This window comes from Palaemon carinicauda, chromosome 14 (assembly GCF_036898095.1).
Source record: "Palaemon carinicauda isolate YSFRI2023 chromosome 14, ASM3689809v2, whole genome shotgun sequence".
NCBI classification, from domain to species: Eukaryota; Metazoa; Arthropoda; class Malacostraca; order Decapoda; family Palaemonidae; genus Palaemon; species Palaemon carinicauda.
This window is the reverse complement of record NC_090738.1, coordinates 21,715,021-21,740,892: the sequence shown is the minus strand read 5'-3', so window position 1 is coordinate 21,740,892 and position 25,872 is coordinate 21,715,021. Positions and strand designations below refer to the sequence as shown.

At 41.2% G+C, this 25,872-nt stretch overlaps 2 protein-coding genes across 3 annotated transcripts in view; one reads left to right on the top strand and one right to left on the bottom strand.

Annotated features, from left to right (window-relative positions):
* Positions 1-23: 23 nt before the first annotated feature.
* Positions 24-4,035, top strand: Sas-4 (spindle assembly abnormal 4). Its single transcript, XM_068386899.1, has one exon. The coding sequence runs from the start codon at positions 34-36 to the stop codon at positions 3,820-3,822; it is 3,789 nt and encodes a 1,262-aa protein (XP_068243000.1). The 5' UTR covers positions 24-33; the 3' UTR covers positions 3,823-4,035.
* A 2,061-nt stretch (positions 4,036-6,096) lies between these two features.
* The window catches only part of LOC137653473 (early endosome antigen 1-like), a 157,218-nt gene continuing 137,442 nt past the window's right edge, over positions 6,097-25,872 (bottom strand). For both annotated transcript variants that reach the window (XM_068386901.1, XM_068386902.1), the window contains one exon: positions 6,097-11,856. In XM_068386901.1, the coding sequence (XP_068243002.1) occupies positions 11,626-11,856 (231 nt within the window). In that variant the 3' untranslated portion in view covers positions 6,097-11,625. The remainder of the gene's footprint in view (positions 11,857-25,872) is intronic.

The following is a 25,872-nucleotide window of genomic DNA, read 5'->3' as shown; positions in this document are numbered from 1 at the left end:
ACCTCAACTTAGTGATTAAGTTTATTTTTTATCATGGAAAGTGACGCCAAAGATATGACTACAGTTGAAGGAAACATTGATTCTCCCTGTTCAGCATTGCTTGAACGCTTAAAGAATCTAAGGAGATGGCAAGACGAACAGCGGAAGGGGATTTCCTTGAACCAGTATGGAGGAGGTTTTGCAGTTACGTCACCAAAGGAAAATGAGTTTCCTCAAGACGTAATGTTGAATGATAAAGAAGCTTTACAGCCTGATAATCATGAGGGCCTGAATAACAAGAATTATGATCAAAGCAGTGAAAGTAAGGAAGGAGAGTTAACTGCTTCATCAGGATTTTTCCAATCTTCAGAGGGAAGCTTACGCAACATTAGTCCCAGATCTTTTAGTGAAAATATTAGCTCTGTTGGTGGTGAGCCATGTCGTGTAGATAAATGTAATCAAGAAGATTTGTTTGGTCAGAATATTTCTAAAGATAATATCAATGTTAGAGTTTCATCTAGTCCTACTTTGCCTTTGCAAGATGATGACAAACAGCTTGGATCAAGTAAAAATGATCTGAGGACAGTTGTACAAACTCAGGAACATTTGACTGTTGGCAATGCTGATGTTAAGAAATGCATTGCTAGTGAACCTTCAGGTGAAAGTAGAACATGTGATTTGAAATTGAATCCTAGAAATGAAGATGTTTATGAGAGAAAATTTCAAGGTCTCACAAATTTTATAAGCCGCCATGCTGTTAGTAATTCTGTGACTGATAATAATGTCCACATTCCTGGGTTTAACTTGAAGGCCAGTGATGAGAATTCTGTTTCACAATCACAACCTAAATTTTCCTATCTAAAGAAAGGTCAAGGTACTGCTAGATTTGGTATGAAATCTTTGCGGCTCAGAAAAGCAGAAAATTCCACTCAAAATAATGCAGAGGAAAGAGAAATGCATAATGGATACCAGTTATCCAAACCAAAGAGTAATATCACCTCTCAGAACTATACATTGAAAGCAGGTATGCCTGTTAAAACATTACAGCTACACCAAGACCATAAAAGTAGATCAGGCTATGAAAAATTCAGGGAAGGAGCAGTTAAGCAAACATCAGCAGAGAAAAATGGACCACTCAGGATAACTGAGAGTGATGTCCAGCAGAAGAAGGTAACCTCCGTCTCAGAAAGTGACAAGCAACGTCGTAAAGAGTTGGAGGAGTTGTCAGCTTTTGAGAAGCTAGAAGAACTAGCTGAGGATTCTAGTTTCTCTTCAAGTTCATCAACTGTTATTCGTTTACTTCAGCGAGGTCTTTGGTCATCGTCTTCCACCCCAATGAAATCAACTTCTCCTTCCCCTTGTTTTAGTCCTCAATTTCAGTTGAATAAAAAGGAATCTACTAATATTTTCTTTAATCAAAGTGACCTTCAGCAAAATCAGTTTCCTCTTGTAAATGTTAGTAGTGTCCTTGAGCAGCTGAGAAAATTGGTAAGAATAGAAGATCTTCCCCTCTCTGGCTTATCAGAGGAGGAGTTGAAATCAGTTTTAGAAAGCTTTGTAGAATCTGAAAATTCCTTTAATGTAGGATCTGCTTCCTGTTTTGAAAGTAATATAAAACTCACATCAAGTAACCCCACAAGTACCCCGGCAGTATATGATGGAGTTGTGGTTGATAGGCCCCGTGTGCATTTTCAGCCAGAAGGTGTACAGGTATTGGAATATGAGATTTCAGAATCAGACGAAGAAAATACATTGACTGATATGGCATCCATTGCAGATGATACTGATTTAGTCACAACCTCTGATTTAGAAGTTCTAACACAAATGAATTTTAATCCCATTGATACTGAAGGTTTAAAAAAAAAGCAGTCTTTGAATGAGTTCTGTAAGGAACAGAATGAAGGTGTTTTGTCCAAGGAAATCATAAATAAAATGCCTATTCGTGTTTCAAGTTCAGAAGGTCTTCAGCCAGTAAGATTACAGTTTTCACCACCCTGCCGTCCAAAGAATTCTGCGTCACATTATATATGGTCTATTTTTGGAAAAGAAGAGACCAGAAGGAAGGCCCAACAGTCCAAAACATTACAGCAGGTTTCATCAAAGGAAGTAAAAAGCTCCGTTATTAATGCACCAGAATCTGTGCAAGAGGAAGATAGTCAAACTCTTAAAGCCAGTGAAAATAAGATTATGAAAAGTATTGAAGAAAGGGAATCATTTCCATCAGCTAACAAAATAGGGAGTCATGAGGAATTGGATACTCACAAAGCTCTTCTTATGGCTAAAGTTTGTGAATTAGAAAAAGAAATAGATTTCTATAAAAAAGGAAATACTAAGATTAAGAATCTTCAAGAGTCCCTGGAGAATGAAAAGTGCCAATTTGACCAACAGAAAAGAATATTTCAAGAGGAGATGGCTAAAGAAAAAGCAAAGTTCCAAGAATATCTTGATTGTGAAAGGAACAAATTGTGGAAAGAAAAACAGTTGGTAAAGCAACACAGTCCCTCAATAGCGTCATCGCGAGAACAGTCTATGGAAGTTATTTTCTTGAAGGAACAGCTAAAGGATTTACAAGAGGAATTAAAGAAAAAAGAAAGTTTACATGATGCTGCTATGAAAAAACTTGATGAGAAAATCAGATTACAAGAACAAGAACTGAGGTCATTAAGATTGAAAAATGCATCTTTACAAAAAAGTTTCAAAGATAATAGTCAGCAGAATCAAAACGTAGAGAGATGTAATAAAAATAGGAAACCACTTACAAATAATAAACCTGTGGCTCTACCTACAGTAAAGCCAAAGATGAAAACAAAAACGGCAACAATTAGCAGTATTAATAGATCTCTTGATAAAGTACCAATAACTATAAATGATCCTTTGAGAGATAGACAAGCGTTAATGAGGGACTTGCCAGTGCATAATAAAATATTAAGTTCTGGTAGGCAAACTCGTTCAAGTCCAGTTAACCAGGATTGTAATTCAGGGAAAAAGGACTCTTTACAAGCATATCAGCAGACAAACCATACCGAGTTATTAGGCAGGACAATTACTCCTGATCAAAACAAAAATGCTCAGGAGAGTAACATTGCAGCTCTTAATGACAGGAGAGAAGACGTGAATGAACTTCAGGGAGTTTCTTGTGAAAATCAGTCTGCAATTAATAGTAATAAAGTGAAAGAGAATTCTGCAATCAACATTACTCCTGGCTTCTTCAATTCTAAAGTCAAGTCCAACATAGCTTATGAAATGGAAATGTCTCCTCAAAGTCAGCAAAGTTCAAACATAGAATCTACAGAAATATGTTTAGATGATGGAACACGAGAAATCATCTATGCTAATGGAAATAAGAAGTCTATCCATTTAGATGGAACAGTTATTGTTAATTATTACAATGGTGACAAAAAGGAAATCCGGCAAGACCGAACTATTTATGTTTACGGGACTGATCGCACAAGTCATACAACATTCGTAAATGGCAAGGAGGTCCTGGAATTTCCTAATGGCCAGAAAGAGACTCGATTCTCAGATGGATCATCGGAGATTATCTTCCCTGATAAAACGCGCAAGACTGTACTGCCAGATGGCACAGAAGTTTGCACATTACCGAATGGTACAATTGTCCATACGAATGCTGATGGCTTTAAGGTAATGGAGTTTGTTAGTGGTCAGAAAGAAGTTCACACACCTGACCAAAAGAGGAGAGAATATCCAGATGGAACTGTGAAAATTCTGCATTCAGATGGCCGTACAGAAACACGTTACAAAACAGGGCGTGTTCGTATAAAAGATAGGGAGGGCAACATTTTATCTGATTCCCACCAAAGTGTTCAGTCGAACCATAGGTGAGTAATGTTAGCTTTTTCTTTGCCTTCCACATAAAAGATTGTTTGATCTGAATTGTAAGCTTTATTGTGGTATCCATTGTTTTTGAGGTCTGGTATCGTGGCCTTTTTTTTAGTATATAAGCACAAATATTTTTGATGCATAAACTGTGCTGTATGAATTGTTTAACATATCATTGTGCATTGTATATGAATATAGTAAATTATTTACTGTAAAGTAATTTTTTTTCCTGATTGTATATGAATACCCTGTCTAGTAAATTATTTACTGTAAAGGAATTTTTTCCCTGAGTTAGAAAATTGATATTAAGATGCATATTTGTTCCTATACAACTACAAACCATCACCCTTTAGTAGGAGTATGATTTCAGCTTAGCTGGAACAACTGTTAAACTTTTAACGATGTTGTAGTAGTTGTTGTTGGGTGGAAAGTAAGCTCCACTCACTTGACAGTCAGCTATGCTCTCACTTATCATTTCAGCTGCAAGCTGTTCTGACCTACTTTGCTTTTTGCTGCCTCTGATGACTGTTAAACTTTTCTTTTTTTCTGCAGTTTGTGTATGTGATGGGTACTTTACGTGTAGACATGCATGTGTCTTGGGCCTCTTGGTAAACCTGGAAAGAAATGATGGAGTTTTATAAGTAAACCTGTAGTGGAGCTTCATCATTTATGTGTTTGGTATGACTGCTGTCAGTCCTCTCGGTGCGACAAGTGCAAGTTGTGGTCTTCTCTGCGGTGGGAAGTTTTTTTCTCTCTCGACCTGTTGTGTTTCCTCAAGGGCTTGGTCCTCTGGAGGAACTTGTAGGCGGTTGGGAACACAGGATTGTGCTGGGGGCATGCTTGTGGAGAAGGCAAAGAATTGATTTTTCCTAATGAAGGCAATACTTGTTTGCCTTTCCCTTGAAGTTCACCTGCTTTCTACTGATGATGATGTTAGTGAGAACTTAAACCTATAGAAATTGTGGCCTTTCTTATGCATAGCTGGTGTCTATTTGCTGAGAAGCTCCTGGCTAATGCCAGTACCATAATACCTTCCCCTGCTGCGCTTTCCTAGTCTCCTCCTCTACCAGTGGAGACACTTAAAGGATGTGAAGCCCTTCGATGTGTTCCCGTCTGCTGGTGAGGAGGATTTTGTGACTTTTCCTACCCAAGGATCATCTTTGCAAGCCTCCAAAACCTTGACTCTGAAATCTAGTGAGAGGTAGAAAAAGCATGCATGCTCCTCTTGTCCCTCCTGCTCTTCCACATCTTTGACCTAGCCATTGGCTGCTACCCAACCTTTCTAATGTTGCTCTCTCTTCTCCGAAGAAGCAAAAGTAGTCTCCGAAGTTCAGGAAGACCTTACTGCCAGTCTTGTGACAGTTTGACCTATGAGAGAGGAGGGTTAACCAACCAGTTAAGTTATAGGGACTTGCACTATCTTATGATGAATCTCCTATTAGTGGATGAATGTTTGTATTATGTGTAGGAACAAATCACAAACATTTAAATAAATATGTATTTTTCCTAACTATACAGACCCAAAACCTTTGAGTTTTTCTGCGCACCTCAACCACCCATCAAGTCTTAGGTCAAAAGTCAAAGTGAAGTTAGCTCTGCAAGAGGATATTTTAAAACTTAACAGCCATTTTCCAACTTCACCAAAGTCATAATCCTATGAAATGCCTCAGGTTTGTAAAGTTAGGAAAAATACAAATTCAAAAAAGTTATGTGGCTGTGAAGGTAAGACTTTGTATTGAATGTAACATTTGGTGTCATAAGAAGTGCTCTAGATTTAGAAAATATAAAAGCTTTAAGTCCAAAAGTTTGAACTTGTTCCTTAAAATGAATTTATTTCAAATTTTTAAGCTTCAACCAGCATGTCATTCCTTAAAATGAATTTATTTTAAATCTTTAAGCTTCAACCAGCATGTCAAATTACCACCCATATGGGTGCTGCTTTAGACCAACTTGATTATTATCACATTATGACAACTTTCCTTATTTTCCCTATTTGACATTTAATGCATGATTATTATGTAAATTTAAGGAATTCAGGGAATGAATACATGAATAACTTTTTTATAAAATGCAGCTATTGGGGTTATATCATGATTATTCATCAACCTATATTTTTCATCAAGCGGACATTTTGCATTCCTAATTGAATCCGAAGGGAGTTTTTAAATTTGAATTGGGAGCAAATTGAATTGTCATTTGTTATTTTGAGCTTAACTTAAAGGGATCATAAAATTCAAAGTAAAAAAAAAAGGTTTGCATGAGTAGTGATAATGAAAATATATTCAAACATTTTATTTATTAATAAAAACATTTACTATTTGGCAATACAGTATTGTTATTTGCTCAATACTGGATAAACATTATAATATACATAAAAATAGACTCTTCATTATCTTTACCATCATTAGGCAACAAATACAAACCAAAGATAGAAGCCTATTTTTTGGACAGGTAAACCCCTTGGGCAAAATGCTGATCATTCCAAAGCATGGAAAGTTAGTATCAATATAAGAAGAAAAAAAAAAAAAATTCAAGTTAGTATCGATATAAGAAAAAATAAATTCCAAGCCTTACTAATAGTAAAATGTTGCCAACATGCAAAACAGTTTCGAGTTTATTAATAATTTTCTTTAGAAGTTATGGAGGTTTTAATATTTTCATTATACACCAACAGCTGTTGCTTAGATAATAACACAAAAAATATCAGAACTCCATAGTAAACATGGGTAAGAAAATTGAGAATTGGAAAAAGTGAAAAATACAACCAGAGGGAGTTTTTATATAAATGGTTTTTAAAAGCATATCTTCTGTTTTTCCTGTGTTAACTCTGATTATCATCCAGTAGAATAACCAAGCTGAATAAATTTACCGTAGAATTAATATTACAAAAATGTAGCATTGCAGAATTTTTTATACTATTGAATAACCTGATACTGTTTATATTTACTGTAAAATAATTGCAACATACTGTAGTTAGTATATTATCCAATAAATACAGCAGCTTATGCCATGACAGTATAGTAATATAATTTTGGAATTTCCTGTTAATAAATAACCTCCTCTAAACTCTACTGTAACCTTATAGTAAAATTTAATGGAACTTGTCAAGCTCATAAGAAATAACATAGCATAAAAAAATACTGAAAATTCTCCTTTGCATTTTATAAATGTTACTCCAAGTGCAATTTCAGGTTTATTCCTGGAATGACACTGAAAAATACAGTGAATGTAATGTATAAAGTATCTGATCCTTATATCTATATCTAGGAATAGAATTGTAGAGCTTGCAATCAGAAAGTTCGTGGATCAAAACTAAATTTAAGTAATAAATTTCCATTTCACTAAAAACAAAGTGTCTATAGTTTTTACATAGAACTTTGTTGTCTGAATTTCTACCACAAAGCTTAAAGAAAAAAATTAATGTTAAATAAAATTTTCAGGGTTATTTTTGGAGAAAATTTTGAATAACAATTGCAGTAATGGAAGGGTTTAATCTTGTGTAATGAAAACAGAGAAGGGTTGAAGGGGAAGATGGAGAGAGGAGTTGGATAGCAGAGGCTAAAGATCAGAACAAAAACAGAGTATATGTGTTGTAATCTGCAGAATCAATCAAGTGACATACATTTGCTGGGAGAAATAGTAAAGAAGACATAATTATTAAAGTACCTAGGGTCATAGGTTGAGGAAACAGCAGAGCTCCAAATGGAAGTAAATAGTAGAATACATGCAAAATGCAATAATTGGAAAAGTGTTGGGAGTATTGTGTGATCGAAAGATAAATGTAAAGTTGAAGGTTAAGGTACATAAAACTGTAGTGAGATCTGCCATGACATATGGTGCAGAGACCTGTCCCATGAAAAAGACTTTTGAGAAGAAAATTGATGTTGCAGAGTTAGAATGCTAAGATGGATGGCTGGGATCACAAAACTGCATAGGGTTAGGAATAACTTGGTATGAGGAACAACTAAGGTTGCAGAGGTGTCAAAGAAAATTCAAGAAAAGAAACTCCACTGGTTTGGACACATAATGAGCATTGAGAGGCCAGGGTAAGTAGGGAGGAGGATGTTGCAGTTAGATGTGCGTAGGAGGAGGGAGAGACCAAAGAGAAGGTGGGTGAAGCTGATAAGGAGGAGGATGATCTCACAGTGGAGGACATCAAAGATGGAAGAAATTGGAAGCGGCTTTCAAGAAATAGCGGTTAAAGCTTTAGTCAAAGAAGGCTCGAATCTTTTTATTGGCCTAAAACACCACTTCTGCTGATAATTGTCCCAAACCTAAACACAGGAATAGGGGAAGCTTAGTTGACTGAAATAGAGAATGCTATGTAACATGCTTGAAATATTTTTTCATTTTTTTAAAAGTTTTTCAATGTAGTCAAAAAAAGTAAATGACAAAAGCACCAAAAGTTACTTCACAAAATTCTTGTTGAGTTTTCCATTGCTTACTTATTATATTGTCATCTTAAAAGCTAATAAATAGAGAAAGTTTAGATATAATGCCCAAGGGATTAAATTATACCTTAAATATAAAAAAAATCTGTACCTATGAAAAATGTAAAAGTCTGTAAGTATTATGCACAATTTCATTTACAGTACAGTACAGCCATAACCTAGATTATTAATCATTTCAATTAACTGTCAGTAACAAGATATACTGATGCAATGGCAAAGTTCTCGGATGAGATCAACAATACAAAAAATTCCTTGTGAAAAGTTTATATGGTATGTGATACTCTTTGGCTACCATATGTAATATCTTAAATATAAAATTCATACTTTAAAACTTATAAATGATGGCAATATTTATATAGTACCATTACTCTGCATCCTTTTGATTTAACTCATTTACTTTACTATATAATAACAAATAATACAGTATTGTATCAACAGATCAATGTTCCAGTGACAGTCTTTGTGTATGAGGTAAATCAAAAGTTTGCCAATAAAAATACTCCAATTGCAAATAAGCCCACAGCTGCTAACCAAAATCACTTTGATACTTTCAAATGAATAATATAATGTCCTGCAAAACAACACTGCCCCATATAAATTCAACACTTTGTCGATGGCATGATTTGTGAACCAGATGCAGATAAAATGTTTCTCACTCGTCTTCCTGCACCAGGATTTGGCCTAACAAAGGCTGATATGCTTAGGTCACAATACATATATAAGAAGAAAATACCTGCCAGGAAAATTCTTGAAATTACTTTTAAGAGATGCATTTTTAAAAAAATGATTGAGGACACATATGCCCCTACAAACATCCAAGTTGTAAAAAATACAGTAGTAAGTCTTTGAATACAAGAACAAAGATAAACTACAAATCCAATTCCATAATTATTTAGTGGTGTATGTATCGTAGCAAAAACAAACTATCCTATTGACTAACCTGAAGTACATATCTGAAGCAATACATTGTATCCAAGCAAAACATGGACTACATTACCTAAACCTAACAGCATAGGTCTGGATTTAATTTATATAAAGAACCTATGACTAACGTGAATTGGCGTTGAAACCCATACTAGACTACAATGTGATTATGGTTTAATGTTTATTAAATTAATGTGATAAAATAAGTTTTACAACATGGTAAATAGATTGAAATTTTCACAGTGGTAACCAATTCCTAGAAAAGACATGTTTGGCCTATCTGCTTTCTTATTATATGAAATGTTAGACAAGTTTATTGATGGACAAGTAAGTTAAAAGCTGCTTTCTAAATATCTTTAGTAAATTATGTTTTTAAGACCACTGCAGTTATTTGTGCATAATTTTATTGTATATTGAATAATCACTAAAATGTAATGTACATAAATTTTTACATTACATAATTCACAAACAGTACTTTTATTAATTTTTATACAGTTGCTGGTTAACCCATTAGTTAAAGGGATCATGGCATGTATAAATGTCCTTTATATTAAATACTGTAACACCAAAGATCAGGTTGAAGCACAAAATATAGAAATCTTTTTTTTTTTTCATCTGAAAACATTGTACAAAGCCTAGCTTCACTATTGTATAAAAAAAAAAATGATACAGTATAGATATTTTTTTTTTTAACTATTCAATATCAATTGTAAATACAATTACAAAGTGGAAGCTTTTGGATTTCGGTAATTCTCAAACAAAATAGGAATTGTTTTATTATGAAGAGCGGCATTTATAAGTACAGCAAAATACTGATTACGCACACCTAGTCTGTTTTATATGAAAGAAGCAATGCCATAGTAGAATTCAGGGTCAAATTTAAGGGCCCTTGAATTTTAAACTTGCAAAAATCATGAAAAAATAGAAAATTTATCTGTACTAAATATTAGCCAACTACAGAAATTGAAAAATTAGATTATAAAATATTAAAGCTGATTTGGCACTAATAAAGTTACACAACAATTTGCAATTTTCAAGAAAGAATTGATCGTAAAAAATTACTAACCAATTCAGTTTATTTCATTAGACGACTTCCATTTTGCAATCAACAAATAGACATAATGAGATGAAACTAGAATTAACAATAATACAACAGGATGATTAAAAATTTTGCAAGCTGAAAAGTGATCAGCTTTATATATGAAAATTTCACATACCTTGGGGAAGTTTAAATATAGCATATTTACTTTTATGTACAGCGCTGTATACTTTAAACATTCCAGAAAAGTATTTTACCAAGGATTATAAATGCTTAAATGATTTTCCTATCTTAACCATGAACTTCCTTTTGCACCTAATTCATGTGAAGAAAGGGTCAGAAAAATAAATCAATTTTTCAACTTCTTGGGACTGATCATTAACTCTCCACCAATGAGAAGAATCTTGCTCAAAATAGCTACACTATACTAATAAATGGTTTTACTTAGAAGAATATCCTTAGGTAAAGTCCATTTCTCAATACAAAACAAATACCGGTAGGTAAATTCTTAAAAACAGTACATCATCGGCATGTAACCTACATCAACGATGACTAACTATACAAGGCTACTATTTTTTTAATGCTACCTTACAACAACCTTGTACATGTATCATAATTTCAGAACCTTGCAATACAATTGCGCATCTGTTTAAACTTAAGCATTTTATGGAAAATAATAAATAAAATTCCTCTTATTATCATCTAGTTCTAATTTGAATGATTTCTTTAAACAATATAGTTGTGTACATATATAAATATATGGATAATCAATTTACTACAACAAAAGATACATTGGTAATTCTCAATACTATTGATATTTACTGAAACATAGAAGGAAGTAATTTCTGAGTGGATGAAATTACATGATTCGATAATTAAGTTTTCCTTGTTAATAATGCAAACTTTGCTCATGTACTTAATCCTATTATCAACTTAATCAGGGAAAGGCTGCACACCTCTACTGTATATGCTTTATGTAAAAAAGTTTGAACTGATTGTAGTTAGTAAGCAATGGTAGCTAATTGTACTCAAGAACAACTTCAAAGTATATCTTTTGACATACTAACTACAGTATTATTTCCTTTTTGTGTACCACCATCACTTACATACCACTTTCTCAATTCTAAAACTCCAAGTATTGATGGACTTCATACTTGATGGATACTACAAAAAAGGCACCAAATTTAGTACTCAAATATTGTGCCTTGAAAGCACATCAATAATGCTGTTATAAAGATGCATCTCATAAAACAGGAATACAATGTACCTTTCCTTACATTACACAACAGAGCAGAGCATTAAATTGTGACCTTCACAACACAGCCAACACATGAACAATCAATTCATCATGTGCTTTAAGTATAATAAAGTTTTGGATTAAAATATACAATTTTACAATATTTTGGAAGTCAACTCATTATAACACTGATTACACACTCTTACAGACTTTTTATTTGCTTCCAAAGGAGCTTGTTTGCTGGAACAATCATTACAGAATATTTGACCACAATTTCGACAGTGATGACGTCGTATTGTCATAGAAAACATTTTATTGCAGTCCCGGCAGTTCACAGCTTCAGAATCATCTGCCCACTTTCTACCTGCTAATTTAGTAGTTTCCATCTGTTGATGAAAAGGGAAAAAACATTTATCATATACTGTAATAAAAGATGAACAGGTAATTTAATGCCCTTGTCTAGCTCATGGTTATAAAAAAAAAATACTGGAGGGGTAGATCTTAACCACAAAAGATAGAATAGACCCACCTCTTAAAGAAATATATTAAATTAGGATAAGACTAGTTGATAGGTATATAAAGCCTGTACTACTCTATGCAACAGAACATGGGAGAGTGATAATGTAAATACTCAAGAGGATAAGATCCAAATTACAGGGAGATCATATTAAAAAGTTTAAAGGCCGCTCATGAATGGCAGAGGTAGGGGACAGTGACATTGCCTTATCGAGCAGGACAATGCCCTAAAGACTGACCATATATATATATGATCAGCACCCAAGCCCCCTCTCCACCCAAGCTAGGACCAGGCAATGGTTGATGATGACTCAGCAGATAGAAATATAGGCTCCCCAAAATGCCCATCCTTAGCTCACAAGCATGGTGAGGTGCAGCAACCAAAGGAACTAACCAGTCTAAGTGGGACTTGAACCCCAGTCTGTCATTCACCAGTCAGAGACTTTACCACATCGGCTACCATAACCAAAGTGAAATTAAAGATTTAATTGGTTTGGAGTTGCAATGAAAATTACAGTAGTTGGTCTGAAAAAAGTAGATTTGAAAGCAGCAGATCAGACTCGTCAGCAGGCCCAGGAATTATTAAAGGGATTTTGACGAAGGAAAAATCTATTTCTGGGGAGAGACCTGTGTCGCCCGGTGAAAAGGTCCTTCTTGTCACTTTTCTGATATAAATAACTTCCAAATATACCAGAGAAAGTTAAAGCATGGAATGCAGAGGTTACTACCCTCACGCGAGCACCCCAAAGGGCGTCGTGTATAAAGATAGGGCGTGTGAAAACCACTATTCACAGGTCGTCTTCCATTTAGAGAATTCCTTCGTCAATATGTGGGGTGAGCCGACACAGCGGCTCTAACCATACCAGCCTGAACCACCCCAGCGACGCCCGACACCAGCGCCATCTGACATCCTTCTTTTGGACTCGTGTCGTGACGCTTCCCTTTTGCTGTGCTGTGCTTTTTTGCTTATTTTGGGATTATTTCATCATGGCTGAAGCTCTCCTTCCTCCTGCACCAATGTTAAGTACCATAGAATGTTTTGACATTATCATTGCCCTGGCATTCACGCCTTATTTTGCGTTTTGCGTGTTTTAGTGCGCTCTCGGCTAGCGGCCTTACCGCGTCTTCAACGCGTTGTTCTCCTCACGCTTTGTTTAATACCTTATATCATCTTTAGGTATTTAATGAGTCGCTTCCGAGTCCGGGTTGTAGCGTTAGCGAAGAATAGCGTTCGGCGTTTTATTACAGTTTAGTATACCTATCCTATGTAGGCACTTCTGACTTGATACGAAGTTAACCTTCGTTGTGCCCATTCATTTTTGGATTTGCATTACATTCTCTTTACTAGAATCCCGTTTGTCAGAGTGTGTTAGTTTTACGACCTTTTCGCCTATTCTTCGCTAACTTAATTTTTTGAGTTCTTTGTACTACTACGGACAGGTCTGTTTTACATGTGTTTTTTATTATTAAGGTTCATGTTTTCATTACTAGATCAAGCTTAGTAACCCTACGAGTGAGAGAGGCTGGAGTTTCCCCCGCTTTTCAGTTTTTACATTACTGTTACGGAATATTTTTCCCTCACAAGAGGCTGGCTTCTCCCCCTATCTCATCTCATTTGTGATTATTCATTATTATTTTACTTTTTGTAGGTTACTTTGCTTCTCCCTAGTATTTCTAGTGCTTAATTATTTTAGTATTAAGGCCCTGTCGTGTTAAGAGTCTGCCCCTATCTTAGGTTAGTTCTCTTGGCCTGCTCTCGAGCCGCCATTCATAAAATGGTTTTGATAGACTTAAGACCTGATAGGAGTTCAAGAAGGCAGACTGCAGGACTAGATATTAAAAAGAGCTTATTACACATTTAACCCCACCAATGGAAAAACCTATTAAAAATGTTAATGATGTTAATGAGCTTTTTGATATCATAGTATTGTACCTAAACAAAAGGCAGATACAGTACTACTGATTTTCTCTGTAAAGCAAGTTTAGTATCATGAACTAGTTTCTGAAATGCAAACACTGATGTAAGATCCTTATTGAAATAGTTTTTGGAAAATAACCAAACGAGTTATATTTTGGCAATAGTTTAAATGAAAAATACCAATACAGTACTGGAAAAAATATATCACCACTTTGAATAATCTCATCTACAAGATCAAATACTGGGAGTCTACCAACATCAACTCGAGTACATTAAATGTGCCAATAATGGTGTAGCAAGTATTATATCCTATTCACCTACCGGATAAGTGAGCGGATCGCAACTGTACTAATGAAAAGATAACTGAAGCAATTGACAGTATTCAATATGACAATTGAAGGTTGGCTCTCAAACAGTAGTGAAGGAACTTGATAATGCTGTATACCAGTAATCACTAGTAGCTAAGATAAAAGATGATATTGATCGTCGTCGTCGCCCACTCGTGTCCGAGTATTGGGTTCTGTCGTTAGCCATCAGCCTCCTATCTGTGGGGTGGGTGCTTATGCCTGATGTGGCTGTTAAGTCCTAGTCTGTGGTGGAAGAGTCGCGGACAGTGTTCACAAGGGAGGGTAGGTGGTGGGCGGGGCTGTTCTAATCGCTCTCTCCTTCTTCTCCTCCTAGCCTCCTCATTTTGTCTCCTCCTCTCCTCGAAGTCCACGGTGCCATGGTGTACTGTACTCCTCCAGGTTTTCCTGTCCCTGGCTGTTTCTTCCCATGAGGAAGGATCGATGTCAGTTAGAGCCAGGGTGCGCTTTAGTTGATCTTTATAGCGCATTTTCGGGGCTCCTCGTGGTCTGGTGCCCTGGGTCAGTTCTCCGTAGAATATTTTCTTTGGGAGCCTAGATGGATCCATCCTATGCACGTGTCCTATCCAGCGGAGGCGGTGGTGGATGATGGTGGCCTCCACGCTGGTCAGCGAGGCACGTTCTAAGACTTCAATGTTGGTGGTGTGGCTCTCCCAGGGGATTTTCAAGATCTGCCTCAGTTTCATTTGTTGGAAGCGTTCTAGGATTTTAATATCGTTTCTATATAGCGTCCATGTTTCACATGCATACAGGAGCGTGGAGAGGACTACTGCCCTGAACACCATTATTTTGGTGGTCATTGTCAGTGCGTGGTTGTTAAATACGCGGCAGTTGAGTCGGCCAAAGGCGGAGTGGGCTGCCCTGATCCTGTTCTCCACGTCCTTTTTGCTTGTGGGAGCTGATGTTAGGATGCTCCCTAGGTAGGAGAACTGGTCCACCTGTTCTAACGGTTGGTCATTCACTGTGGTATTGAAGTTGGGGAGCATCAGTCCTGGTGGATGTTGGACGAGGGTCTTGGTTTTGTCTGAGTTGACTTGCATCCCAAAACGTTCGTAGGCAGAGTTGTATGCATCAGCTAACGACTGCAGGTCCTCTGCCGTCTGACCTGGGGTGGCATTGTCGTCAGCATACTGCAGTTCTCGCACTGCACACAAGGTGGTCTTGGTTCTGGCGCGGAGTCTAGGGAGGTTGAAAGCGCCTCCATCCATGCGGAAACGTAGGTCGACTGAGGGTGTGTCTGGGGGAATCTCGTTGAGCATTGCTGCGGTATATAGCGAGAAACACGTCGGGGCCAGAACACAGCCCTGCTTCAGGCCGCCGTTGATGGGGAATGGGTCTGAAAGAGAGTTCTGGTGGCAGACTCTCCCAACCATTCCGTCATGGAGGGCACGCACCAGCTTGACAAAATCGGGTGGGCAGCCATATCTTTTGAGGACAGCCCACATAGCAGGTCGAGGTACTTTGTCGAAGGCCTTTTTCAAATCCCAGAAGATGAACATTATGGGCTGTTGTTGTTCGAGGCTCTTCTCTTGTAGTTGTCGCGCACAGAAGATCATGTCTATGGTCCCGCGGGAAGGTCGAAAGCCGCACTGGGACTCTGGCAGGACGTCTTCTGCGAGAATAAGGAGGCGGTCAAGGAGAATCCGAGCGAAAATCTTACTCGCGATGCTTAGAAGTGATATTCCCCAGTAGTTGTTACAGTTCTCCCTGTCTCCCTTCTTGGAGATGGTAATGATGTTTGCATCGTGGAAGTCACGGGGGGGGGGGGGTCTTGGTCTCCCATATTTTCAGTATAAGGAGCATCAAACGGTTCCTCAAGCCGGGGCCACCGTGAGTGAGGAGCTCCAACGGGATGTTGTCTGGCCCTGGGGCTTTGCCGGGCTTCATGCGCTGCAGGGCCTTGTTGAAGTCATGGATGGAGGGTGGTAGTGCCATCCAGTGACGGACGGGATGCTGCGGGGTCATTCGCAGGAGATCGTCTGGGGTGTCTGCTTGGTCATTGAGGAGGTTCTCAAAGTGAGTCCTCCACCTGGCCAGGATGCCCTCGCTGTCGGTGATGGTCGTGGCCCCATCCGCGTCCTTCAGGCTGCCCACTGATGACCGTGTGGGACCGAATATTTCTTTTGTTGCTGCATAGAAGCTGCGCAGGTCACGTTGGTCAGCGAAACTCTGTATTTCTGCAGCTTTTCTTTGCCACCAGGTGTTCTGGGCTTCACAGATACCTCTTTGGCAACCAGTTTCAGCTACCTTGTGAGCACATTTGTTAGCTGCTGTTGGTTGGTTTTCCAAAGTCAGGCGTGCTTGTCGTTTGGTTTCAATGAGAAGAGAGATGGTAGCATCATTCTCATCAAACCAATCCTGCCGTTTCTTGGTGGTGTAGCCTAGTGTTTCCTCCGCGGCACGGGCCATGGCGTTTCTGAGGGTGGTCCAGTGGTGCTCGACAGAGGCCTGACCCACAGGGTCTGTGAGGTATTGTTCGCAGGCCTCCTTGTAGTTCTGTGCCACCTGTGGGTTGCGGAGCTTACTACAATCAAAGCGTTGGTGTGGTACGCTGTCAGGTGCCCTTCTGGGTGGTCCTAGGGTCGTCACGGAGAGTCGGGAGATGAGGAGTCTGTGGTCCGTCCAGCAGTCGTCCGCTCCGGGCATGGATCGGGTGATGCGGACGTCTCCTCGGTCTCTGGCTCTGGTCAGGACGTAGTCCAGGGTGTGCCAGTGTTTAGACCGTGGGTGTCTCCATGTGGTCTTTTGTCGCTTTGGTAACTGGAAGATGGTGTTGGTTACCACAAGTTGGTGTTCTGCACACAGACCCAGTAGGAGTTGGCCATTGGCGTTGCAATTTCCAATGCCATGGCGGCCGATGATTCCCTCCCACAGGCGATGGTCTTTGCCTACTCGGGCATTAAAGTCGCCAAGCACAACGAGCTTGTCATTGGCGGGCACTGCCTGGATGGTGCGGTCGAGCTGGGTGTAGAAGGCAGCTTTGTTATCATCGGTTGAGGTCATAGTCGGGGCATAGACAGAGATCAGGGTGAGATGTCTGTCCCGCGTGATGGGGATGCGGACAGTCATCAGGCGCTCACTGATGGCCTTGGGAGCGAGGTTGTGCTGCTGCACTAGCTGGGAACGGATGGCGAAGCCGACACCGTGGATGCGAGGCTCCTCTAGGGCCTTGCCTTTCCAAAAGATGGTGTAGCCTGTTTCAGCTTCCCTGATGTTGCCCTCTTCGGGTAGTCTGGTCTCGCTAAGAGCCGCCACATCAACATTGAAGCGAGCTAGCTCCTTGCAGACGAGGGCTGTACGTCGTTCCGGGCGGTTGGTGTTCGTCACGTCTTGGAGGGTGCGGATGTTCCACGCACCTAAGGTTAATATTTTTTTCTTGTTATTTCGACCGCATTAGTGGGATGTCCGCCAGCCGCGGTGAGCTGACCAGACGGGTTTGCCGTGTCCGATGTTTACCCCACCTTTTCTAGGGGCCTCCCCATGTGGGGTGGGCTGCGGTGTCCTCAATAGGCCAGCCCAGTCACGGGTCCAGCTGCCGAACTCTGGTGTCACGGCACCGTCACCAGAGAGCGACTGAATCTTAGACTCGCCGCCTGAGTGCAGTCGTGGGCTAAGGGCTTCCAGCTATCCAGGCCTGCCCCCTTCACCCACGGTGCTGTCGCCTCAGGACTTGCTGGTGGTGATGATGATGATGATGGTGAGAAAGAGATGAAGAAGGGTGGAGGAAACGACAGAATGCCAGTAGCTAGGTATATTGTTTTGGGTGGTCGTGGCTTTGCAACGGCCACGCACACACACTTGGCCCACATCATTTTCACCGCGGCTCAAGACATATGAGACAGGCGGCTTCTCCGATGTTGGTTGCATCGGGCTGCCGGGTTCTTGTTATGTCAAGGCCCGCCTTGTTGCCTGCCCGACAGGCATTGCCCTCTTCCGCCGGCGCTGGGAAGCTCCGCTGTTGGGGTCTTGTTTGGTTTGAATTTGGAGTTTTCCTTCTTATAGCCTTTGCCTATCTTAAAATAAAGGAGAAGGCCTATAGGGGTCCAGTCTTGGTCTGGTCTCTCAGAACTGGCTTTAGCAGTATGGTTGAGCCTGCCAGGGTGGATAAACTACCACACCGCCATTGCCCAGCCCATCATTGGGACACTCAAGCCCCTCTACTGCAGCAAAGTGCTGATACACTAGCAGCTAACTAAAAGATTTTATTGATAAACTTAGCAGCCAACAAACAAAAATATGAATGAAAATAATATGATATTTTAATTATAAAATAAATTTTTGAATATACTTACCCGGTGAATATATAGCTGCAACTCTGTTGCTCGACAGACAAAAACTTGTACAAAAAAAACTCGCCAGCGATCGCTACACAGGTTGCGGGTGTGCCCATCAGCGCCATCTGTCGGCCAGATACCAAGCTCTATGTAAACAAAAACTCAATTTTCTCCTCGTCCCACTGCGTCTCTATTGGGGAGGAAGGGAGGATCATTTAATTTATATATTCACCGGGTAAGTATATTCAAAAATTTATTTTATAATTAAAATATCATTTTTAAATATTTAACTTAGCCGGTGAATATATAGCTGATTCACACCCAGGATGGTGGGTAGAGACCAGTAATATATGTTTACATTTTATGAGCTAAGAGTTTTTATTTCATTTTAGAAGTTATCAAAATAACAAAAACAAAATAAATAGGTACCTGGTAAGGAAGTCGACTTGAACGATTACTCTGCCTTATAAGTACGTCTTCCTTACGGAGCCTCACGATCCTCTTAGGATGCTGATCGACCCCTAGGAGCTGGAGTATCAAGGGTTGCAACCCATACAACAGGACCTCATCAAACCCCTAATCTAGGCGCTCTCAAGAAATGACTTTGACCACCCGCCAAATCAACCAGGATGCGAAAGGCTTCTTAGCCTTCCGGACAACCCAAAAAAACAACATTAAAAACATTTCAAGAGAAAGATTAAAAGGATATGGAATTAGGGAATTGTAGTGGTTGAGCCCTCACCCACTACTGCACTCGCTGCTACGAATGGTCCCAGTGTGTAGCAGTTCTCGTAAAGAGACTGGACATCCTTTAGATAAAAAGACGCGAACACTGACTTGCTTCTCCAATAGGTTGCGTCCATTATACTTCGCAGAGATCTATTTTGCTTAAAGGCCACGGAAGTTGCAACAGCTCTAACTTCGTGCGTCTTTACCTTAAGCAAAGCTCGGTCTTCCTCACTCAGATGTGAATGAGCTTCTCGTATTAACAATCTGATAAAGTAAGATAAAGCATTCTTTGACATAGGCAAAGATGGTTTCTTAACTGAACACCATAAAGCTTCAGATTGGCCTCGTAAAGGTTTGGTACGCTTTAAATAGAACTTAAGAGCTCTCACAGGGCATAAGACTCTTTCTAGTTCCTTGCCTACGATCTCCGATAAGCTGGGAATATCGAAAGATTTAGGCCAAGGCCGAGAAGGCAGCTCATTTTTGGCTAGAAAACCAAGTTGTAGCGAACAGGTGGCTTTTTCTGACGAAAATCCGATGTTCTGGCTGAAGGCATGAATCTCACTGACTCTTTTAGCCGAGGCTAAGCATACCAGGAAAAGAGTCTTTAGAGTGAGATCTTTCAGGGAGGCTGATTGTAACGGCTCAAACCTGTCTGACATGAGGAATCTTAGCACCACGTCTAAATTCCATCCAGGGGTGGCCAAACGACGCTCCTTGGTGGTCTCAAAAGACTTAAGGAGGTCTTGAAGATCTTTATTGTTGGAAAGATCTAAGCCTCTATGCCGGAAGACCGATGCCAACATGCTTCTGTAGCCCTTGATAGTGGGAGCTGAAAGGGATCGTCCTTTTCTCAGGTATAAGAGAAAATCAGCTATTTGAGCTACAGAGGTACTGGTCGAGGATACAGAAACTGACTTGCACCAGTCTCGGAAGACTTCCCACTTCGACTGGTAGACTCTAATGGTGGATGCTCTCCTTGCTCTAGCAATCGCACTGGCTGCCTCCTTCGAAAAGCCTCTAGCTCTCGAGAGTCTTTCGATAGTCTGAAGGCAGTCAGACGAAGAGCGAGGAGGCTTTGGTGTACCTTCTTTACGTGAGGCTGACGTAGAAGGTCCACCCTTAGAGGAAGACTTCTGGGAACGTCTACTAGCCATCGAAGTACCTCGGTGAACCATTCTCTCGCGGGCCAGAGGGGAGCAACTAACGTCAACCTTGTCCCTTCGTGAGAGGCGAACTTCTGCAGTACCTTGTTGACAATCTTGAACGGTGGGAATGCGTAGAGATCCAGATGTGACCAATCTAGGAGGAAGGCATCTATATGAATTGCTGCTGGGTCCGGGACTGGGGAGCAATAGATTGGAAGCCTCTTGGTCAGCGAGGTTGCAAAGAGATCTATGGTTGGTTGGCCCCAAGTGGCCCAAAGTCTCTTGCACACATCCTTGTGGAGGGTCCATTCTGTTGGAATTACTTGCCCTTTCCGACTGAGACAATCTGCTATGACATTCAAGCTGCCTTGGATGAACCTCGTTACTAGGGAGATGTCTTGACCTTTTGACCAGATGAGCAGGTCCCTTGCTATCTCGTACAACGTCAGTGAGTGGGTACCTCCTTGTTTGGAGATGTACGCCAAGGCCGTGGTGTTGTCTGAGTTTACTTCCACCACTTTGCCTCGAAGGAGAGACTTGAAGCTTTTCAAGGCCAGATGTACTGCCAACAGCTCCTTGCAGTTGATATGCATGCTCCTCTGACTCGAGTTCCACAGTCCTGAGCATTCCTGACCGTCTAGTGTCGCGCCCCAGCCCACGTCCGATGCGTCCGAGAAGAGAACGTGGTTGGGAGTCTGAACAGCCAGGGGAAGACCCTCTCTTAGGTTGATATTGTCCTTCCACCAAGTCAGACAAGACTTCATCTTTTCGGAAATCGGGATCGAGACCGCTTCTAGCGTCTTGTCCTTTTTCCAGTGAAAAGCTAGATGGTATTGAAGCGGACGGAGGTGTAGTCTTCCTAGTGACACAAATTGTTCCAGGGATGACAGCGTCCCTACCAGACTCATCCATAGCCTGACTGAGCAGCGTTCCTTCTTCAGCATGTTCTGGATGAACAACAGGCCTTGACTTATTCTGGGGACCGACGGAAAAGCCCGAAAAGCTAGACTGTGAATCTCCATCCCTAAATACACAATAGTTTGGGATGGGACCAGTTGCGACTTTTCCAAATTGACTAGGAGTCCCAATTCCTTGGTCAGATCTAGAGTCCACTTGAGATCCTTCAGACAGCAACGACTGGAAGAGGCTCTGAGAAGCCAGTCGTCCAAATAAAGGGAGGCTCGGATGTCCGATAAGTGGAGGAATTTGGCCACATTCCTCATCAGCCTCGTAAACACGAGAGGAGCTGTGCTTAGGCCAAAGCACAGGGCCCGAAACTGGTAGACCACATTTTCGAAAACGAATCTCAGAAAAGGTTGGGAGTCTGAGTGAATGGGGACGTGGAAGTAGGCGTCCCTTAGGTCTAGGGAGACCATCCAGTCTTCCCTTCTGACCGCTGCTAAGACTGACTTTGTGGTCTCCATGGAGAACTTCGTCTTGATGACAAAGACATTCAGAGCACTGACGTCTAGCACCGGTCTCCACCCTCCTGTCTTCTTTGAAACTAGGAAGAGGCGGTTGTAGAATCCCGGTGATTGAAGGTCCGAGACTTTGACCACCGCTCCCTTCTCTAGCAAAAGAGACACTTCCAGTTTCAGGGCTTGTCTCTTTTCTTCCTCTCTGTACCTGGGAGAGAGGTCGATGGGGGACGTTGCTAGAGGGGGTTTGCGTACAAAAGGGATTTTTAACCCCTCTCTGAGCAACTTCACAGATTGTGAATCTGCGCCTCTCCTCTCCCAGGCTTGCCAGAAGTTCTTGAGTCTGGCTCCCACTGCTGTCTGAAGTTGCGGGCAGTCAGACTCTGCCCTTAGAGGACTTGGATCCTTTCCTCTTCCCTCGCTTCCCTTCGGCACGAGCACCTCCTCTGCTGGAGGCTCTGCCACGAAAGGGCGGAATAAAGCGAGACGCTGGAGTGTCTATCCTCGGTCTAGCGGAAGATGAAGGCAAAGGGGGAGCTTTGCGAGCTGAGGACGCAACTAGATCATGAGTGTCCTTCTGCACTAACGAAGCAGCAATTTCCTTTATCAAGACTTCTGGAAACAGGCACTTGGAAAGGGGAGCAAAGAGAAGCTCAGATCTCTGGCATGGTGTAACTCCAGCAGACAGAAACGAGCAGAGAGACTCTCGCTTTTTCAGGACTCCGGACGTGAATGAGGCAGCTAGCTCATTGGACCCATCACGGACGGCCTTGTCCATGCAGGACATAATGAGCAAAGAAATCTCTTTATCTGTTGAAGAGATTTTCCTGCACAGGGCTCCTAAGCACCAGTCTAAAAAGTTGAAGACTTCAAAAGCCTTAAAGATCCCTTTCATAAGGTGGTCCAGGTCCGATGATGACCAACAAATCTTCGAGCGTCTCATGGCAAGGCGTCGGGGAGAGTCTACAAGACTTGAGAAGTCGCCCTGGGCAGAGGCAGGAACTCCCAAGCCGAGAACTTCTCCCGTGGCATACCAGACGCTCGATCTAGAAGAGAGTTTAGCTGGGGGAAAGGCAAATGCTGTCTTCCCTAAACTCTTCTTGGACTCTAACCAGTCTCCTATCAGCCGCAAAGCTCTCTTAGACGAGCGTGCGAGGACGAGTCTAGTAAAGGCAGGTGCGGCAGAAGGCATGCCTAACACAAACTCTGACGGCGGAGAACGAGGAGCCACAGAAACAAACTGGTCAGGAAACAACTCTTTGAAAATAGCCAAGACTTTTCTAAAGTCCAAAGAGGGTTGAGTTGACTTAGGTTCGTCCAGTTCTGATTGTTGATCATCTTGTTGTTCAGCAACATCATCATCAGAAAGTTCCTCATCCGAAAACTGATGAGGAAACGGCAACGGAGTGGGCAACGTCTGGTTCGCTGAGTCCGGTCGCACTGGTGCATGCGTGACGGAGCCGGACGCAACGTCATGGAACTGCTGCACAGTCTGTGAACTGTCAACAACCATGGAAGCGCGAGGACGCACAGCGTCTACCCGAGACTGTCTAGACCGACTGGGTTGGGCAGTGGAAACCACACTGGGTTGCGGAGGTTGACGCACCGCGTCAAAACAAGTCACCTCTGATGGTTGTTGAACGTCCTGAACGTCAACAACCACCTCCGTGCGTCGCTTAACGTCAACGTGCGGCTGGCAACCCACACTGGATAGCATCGGTGGAGGCACCACCTCAACTGGTAGACGCGAGAAGGTTACCTCAGCGTCAACAGGACGCACAACCGATCGCTTGGAAGGTTGTTGGCTAGAAGGAACGAAAGCAACCTTCTCCGCATGAAAGTCCTGCATCAAAGACGTAAGCTGGGACTGCATGTCTTGCAGCAAAGCCCATTTAGGGTCTATGGGAGCAGGTGCGGCGACAGACGGTGTTAATGACTGAAGCGGTACCGCTTTGCCTCTCTTAGGCGGTGAGCAGTCATCAGATGACGGCACCGAGTCCGAACTGACCCAGTGGCTACAACTGGGACGTTGGACTTGTCCTGAAGGGACCGATTTACGTTTTAAAGGTCGTGAGACCTTGGTCCAAAGTTTCTTACGAGAAACACCTTCAGACGACGAGGTATAAATGGGCTCTCTCGTCTTACGTAGGTAGGGGCGATCTTGGGGAGATACGCCTGATACCATGGAGGGAACGTCTGTTCGCTGATTAAAGCCTCTCGAACCCATGCGTCGTGCGACATTGCTTCTCCCCTGGACTTGGGAGCTTGCAAGAGGTCCCGGACTAGGAGGACGACAGGCACGAACAGACGAACCCTCAAGCGCAACACTGTTCACAACACTATCACTTGGCACTTTCTCACTTCCCACTGCACTTTGGCACTTAAGCTCCTTAACATCCGCCATGAGTTGATGCGGTCACTTGCAAGGGACTCAACTCTCTCCCCCAGGGCATGGATGGCACGCATCATGTCAGCCATCGAAGGTTCCTGAGTGCTAGGAGGGGGGTTAGGAACAACCACTACAGGGGAAGGAATAGGTTGTGGGGCATGAGGAGAGGAAACATCAACAGACCTAGAAGAACTTCTCCTAATTCTATCTCTCTCTAGCCTGCGTGTGTACTTTTCAAATTCGATAAAATCGAATTCCGAAAGGCCCACGCACTCCTCACACCGATCTTCCAATTGACAGGTTTTACCCCGACAATTGGAACAAACAGTGTGAGGGTCGATAGAAGCCTTCGGAAGACGCCTAGAACAGTCCCTAGCATTGCATTTTCTAAATTTGGGAACTTGTGAAGGGTCAGCCATTTTGAATTAGTCAAGGGGAAAGTCCAAAAAACGATCTAAGTCATCAACAATGAATCCGATACAAAAAAAGAGTTCAAGGATTTATTTGAAGAATAACCCTGCACAGCGAAAGCTCAAAACCAGAATATAGTACTTCACCAAAGATGATGTGAAAAACTCCAGTTAGCAACAGCGAGTAAAGTACGTCTTGTCGACACGTCGACAGAGAGAAAATTGAGTCTTTGTTTACATAGAGCTTGGTATCTGGCCGACAGATGGCGCTGATGGGCACACCCGCAACCTGTGTAGCGATCGCTGGCGAGTTTTTTTTGTACAAGTTTTTGTCTGTCGAGCAACAGAGTTGCAGCTATATATTCACCGGCTAAGTTAAATATTTAAAAAACTGCTTTATGATTAAAAAATTATTAATAAAAGAAAAATTAAATTTGAATGTAACTAAGGAATTTCTTATCTTGCATCTATAATCCTACTCTGTACTGCTCTATCTCCTGACCATCTTCAGCAGGTAAAAATAAAGGAACCAAATCTGATTAGAATTACCCTTTACTTTGCACTTTAAACCTTGGAAACAATAACCTGCTCTGAGGAATCTCTTATGTCTTTACTTTCTATTATTATCACTCACTCTCAGCCAGGAGACTAAATTTTTTATTCACAAACATAGCAATGGTAGGAAAAGCATATGAAGTTCACTATTATTAACCCTGAAAAGTTAAAAAATAGCTTGCATGGGTGGTAAATCATCATCTCTTGTAATTATCTAAATTATTCTTCTCTGGATTTTTTCCTAAATCAAAAGTTAATTTGCTTCTATGTTGTGGGCTAATAAAGTAGTCAGCTATCAGCTGAACATGACTCTTAAGATGACGAACCCCAATCCTTATAATGATTAATCGAAACACAATCCTGTGTCCAGCATACCTTATTAAAATGTATCGATAATCTATAATCATAAAAAATCACAATCAGGATCATGGGCAACACAAGGGTCTTAAGAGCACAAGTATAATGAGAGAACTGAAAAGACAAAGAATCTATGACATATCCACACCTAAATAAAGACCATCAATCACCATAGTAACTTGATACTTTACTAGAAGGGGGGGAATTTTGCAATGAAAGAAAACTGGAAAATTTTTATCTTGGGATAAACATTAGCATTTAAAGACCTTTGAGAGAAAAGCACTGTAAACATTAGGAGAGCTTCATAGAAACAAACAAATGTT

Excerpts from the sequence above, each read along its gene's own strand:
- Sas-4 (XM_068386899.1), top strand. The coding sequence starts at position 34 with ATGGAAAGTGACGCCAAAGATATGACTACAGTTGAAGGAAACATTGAT.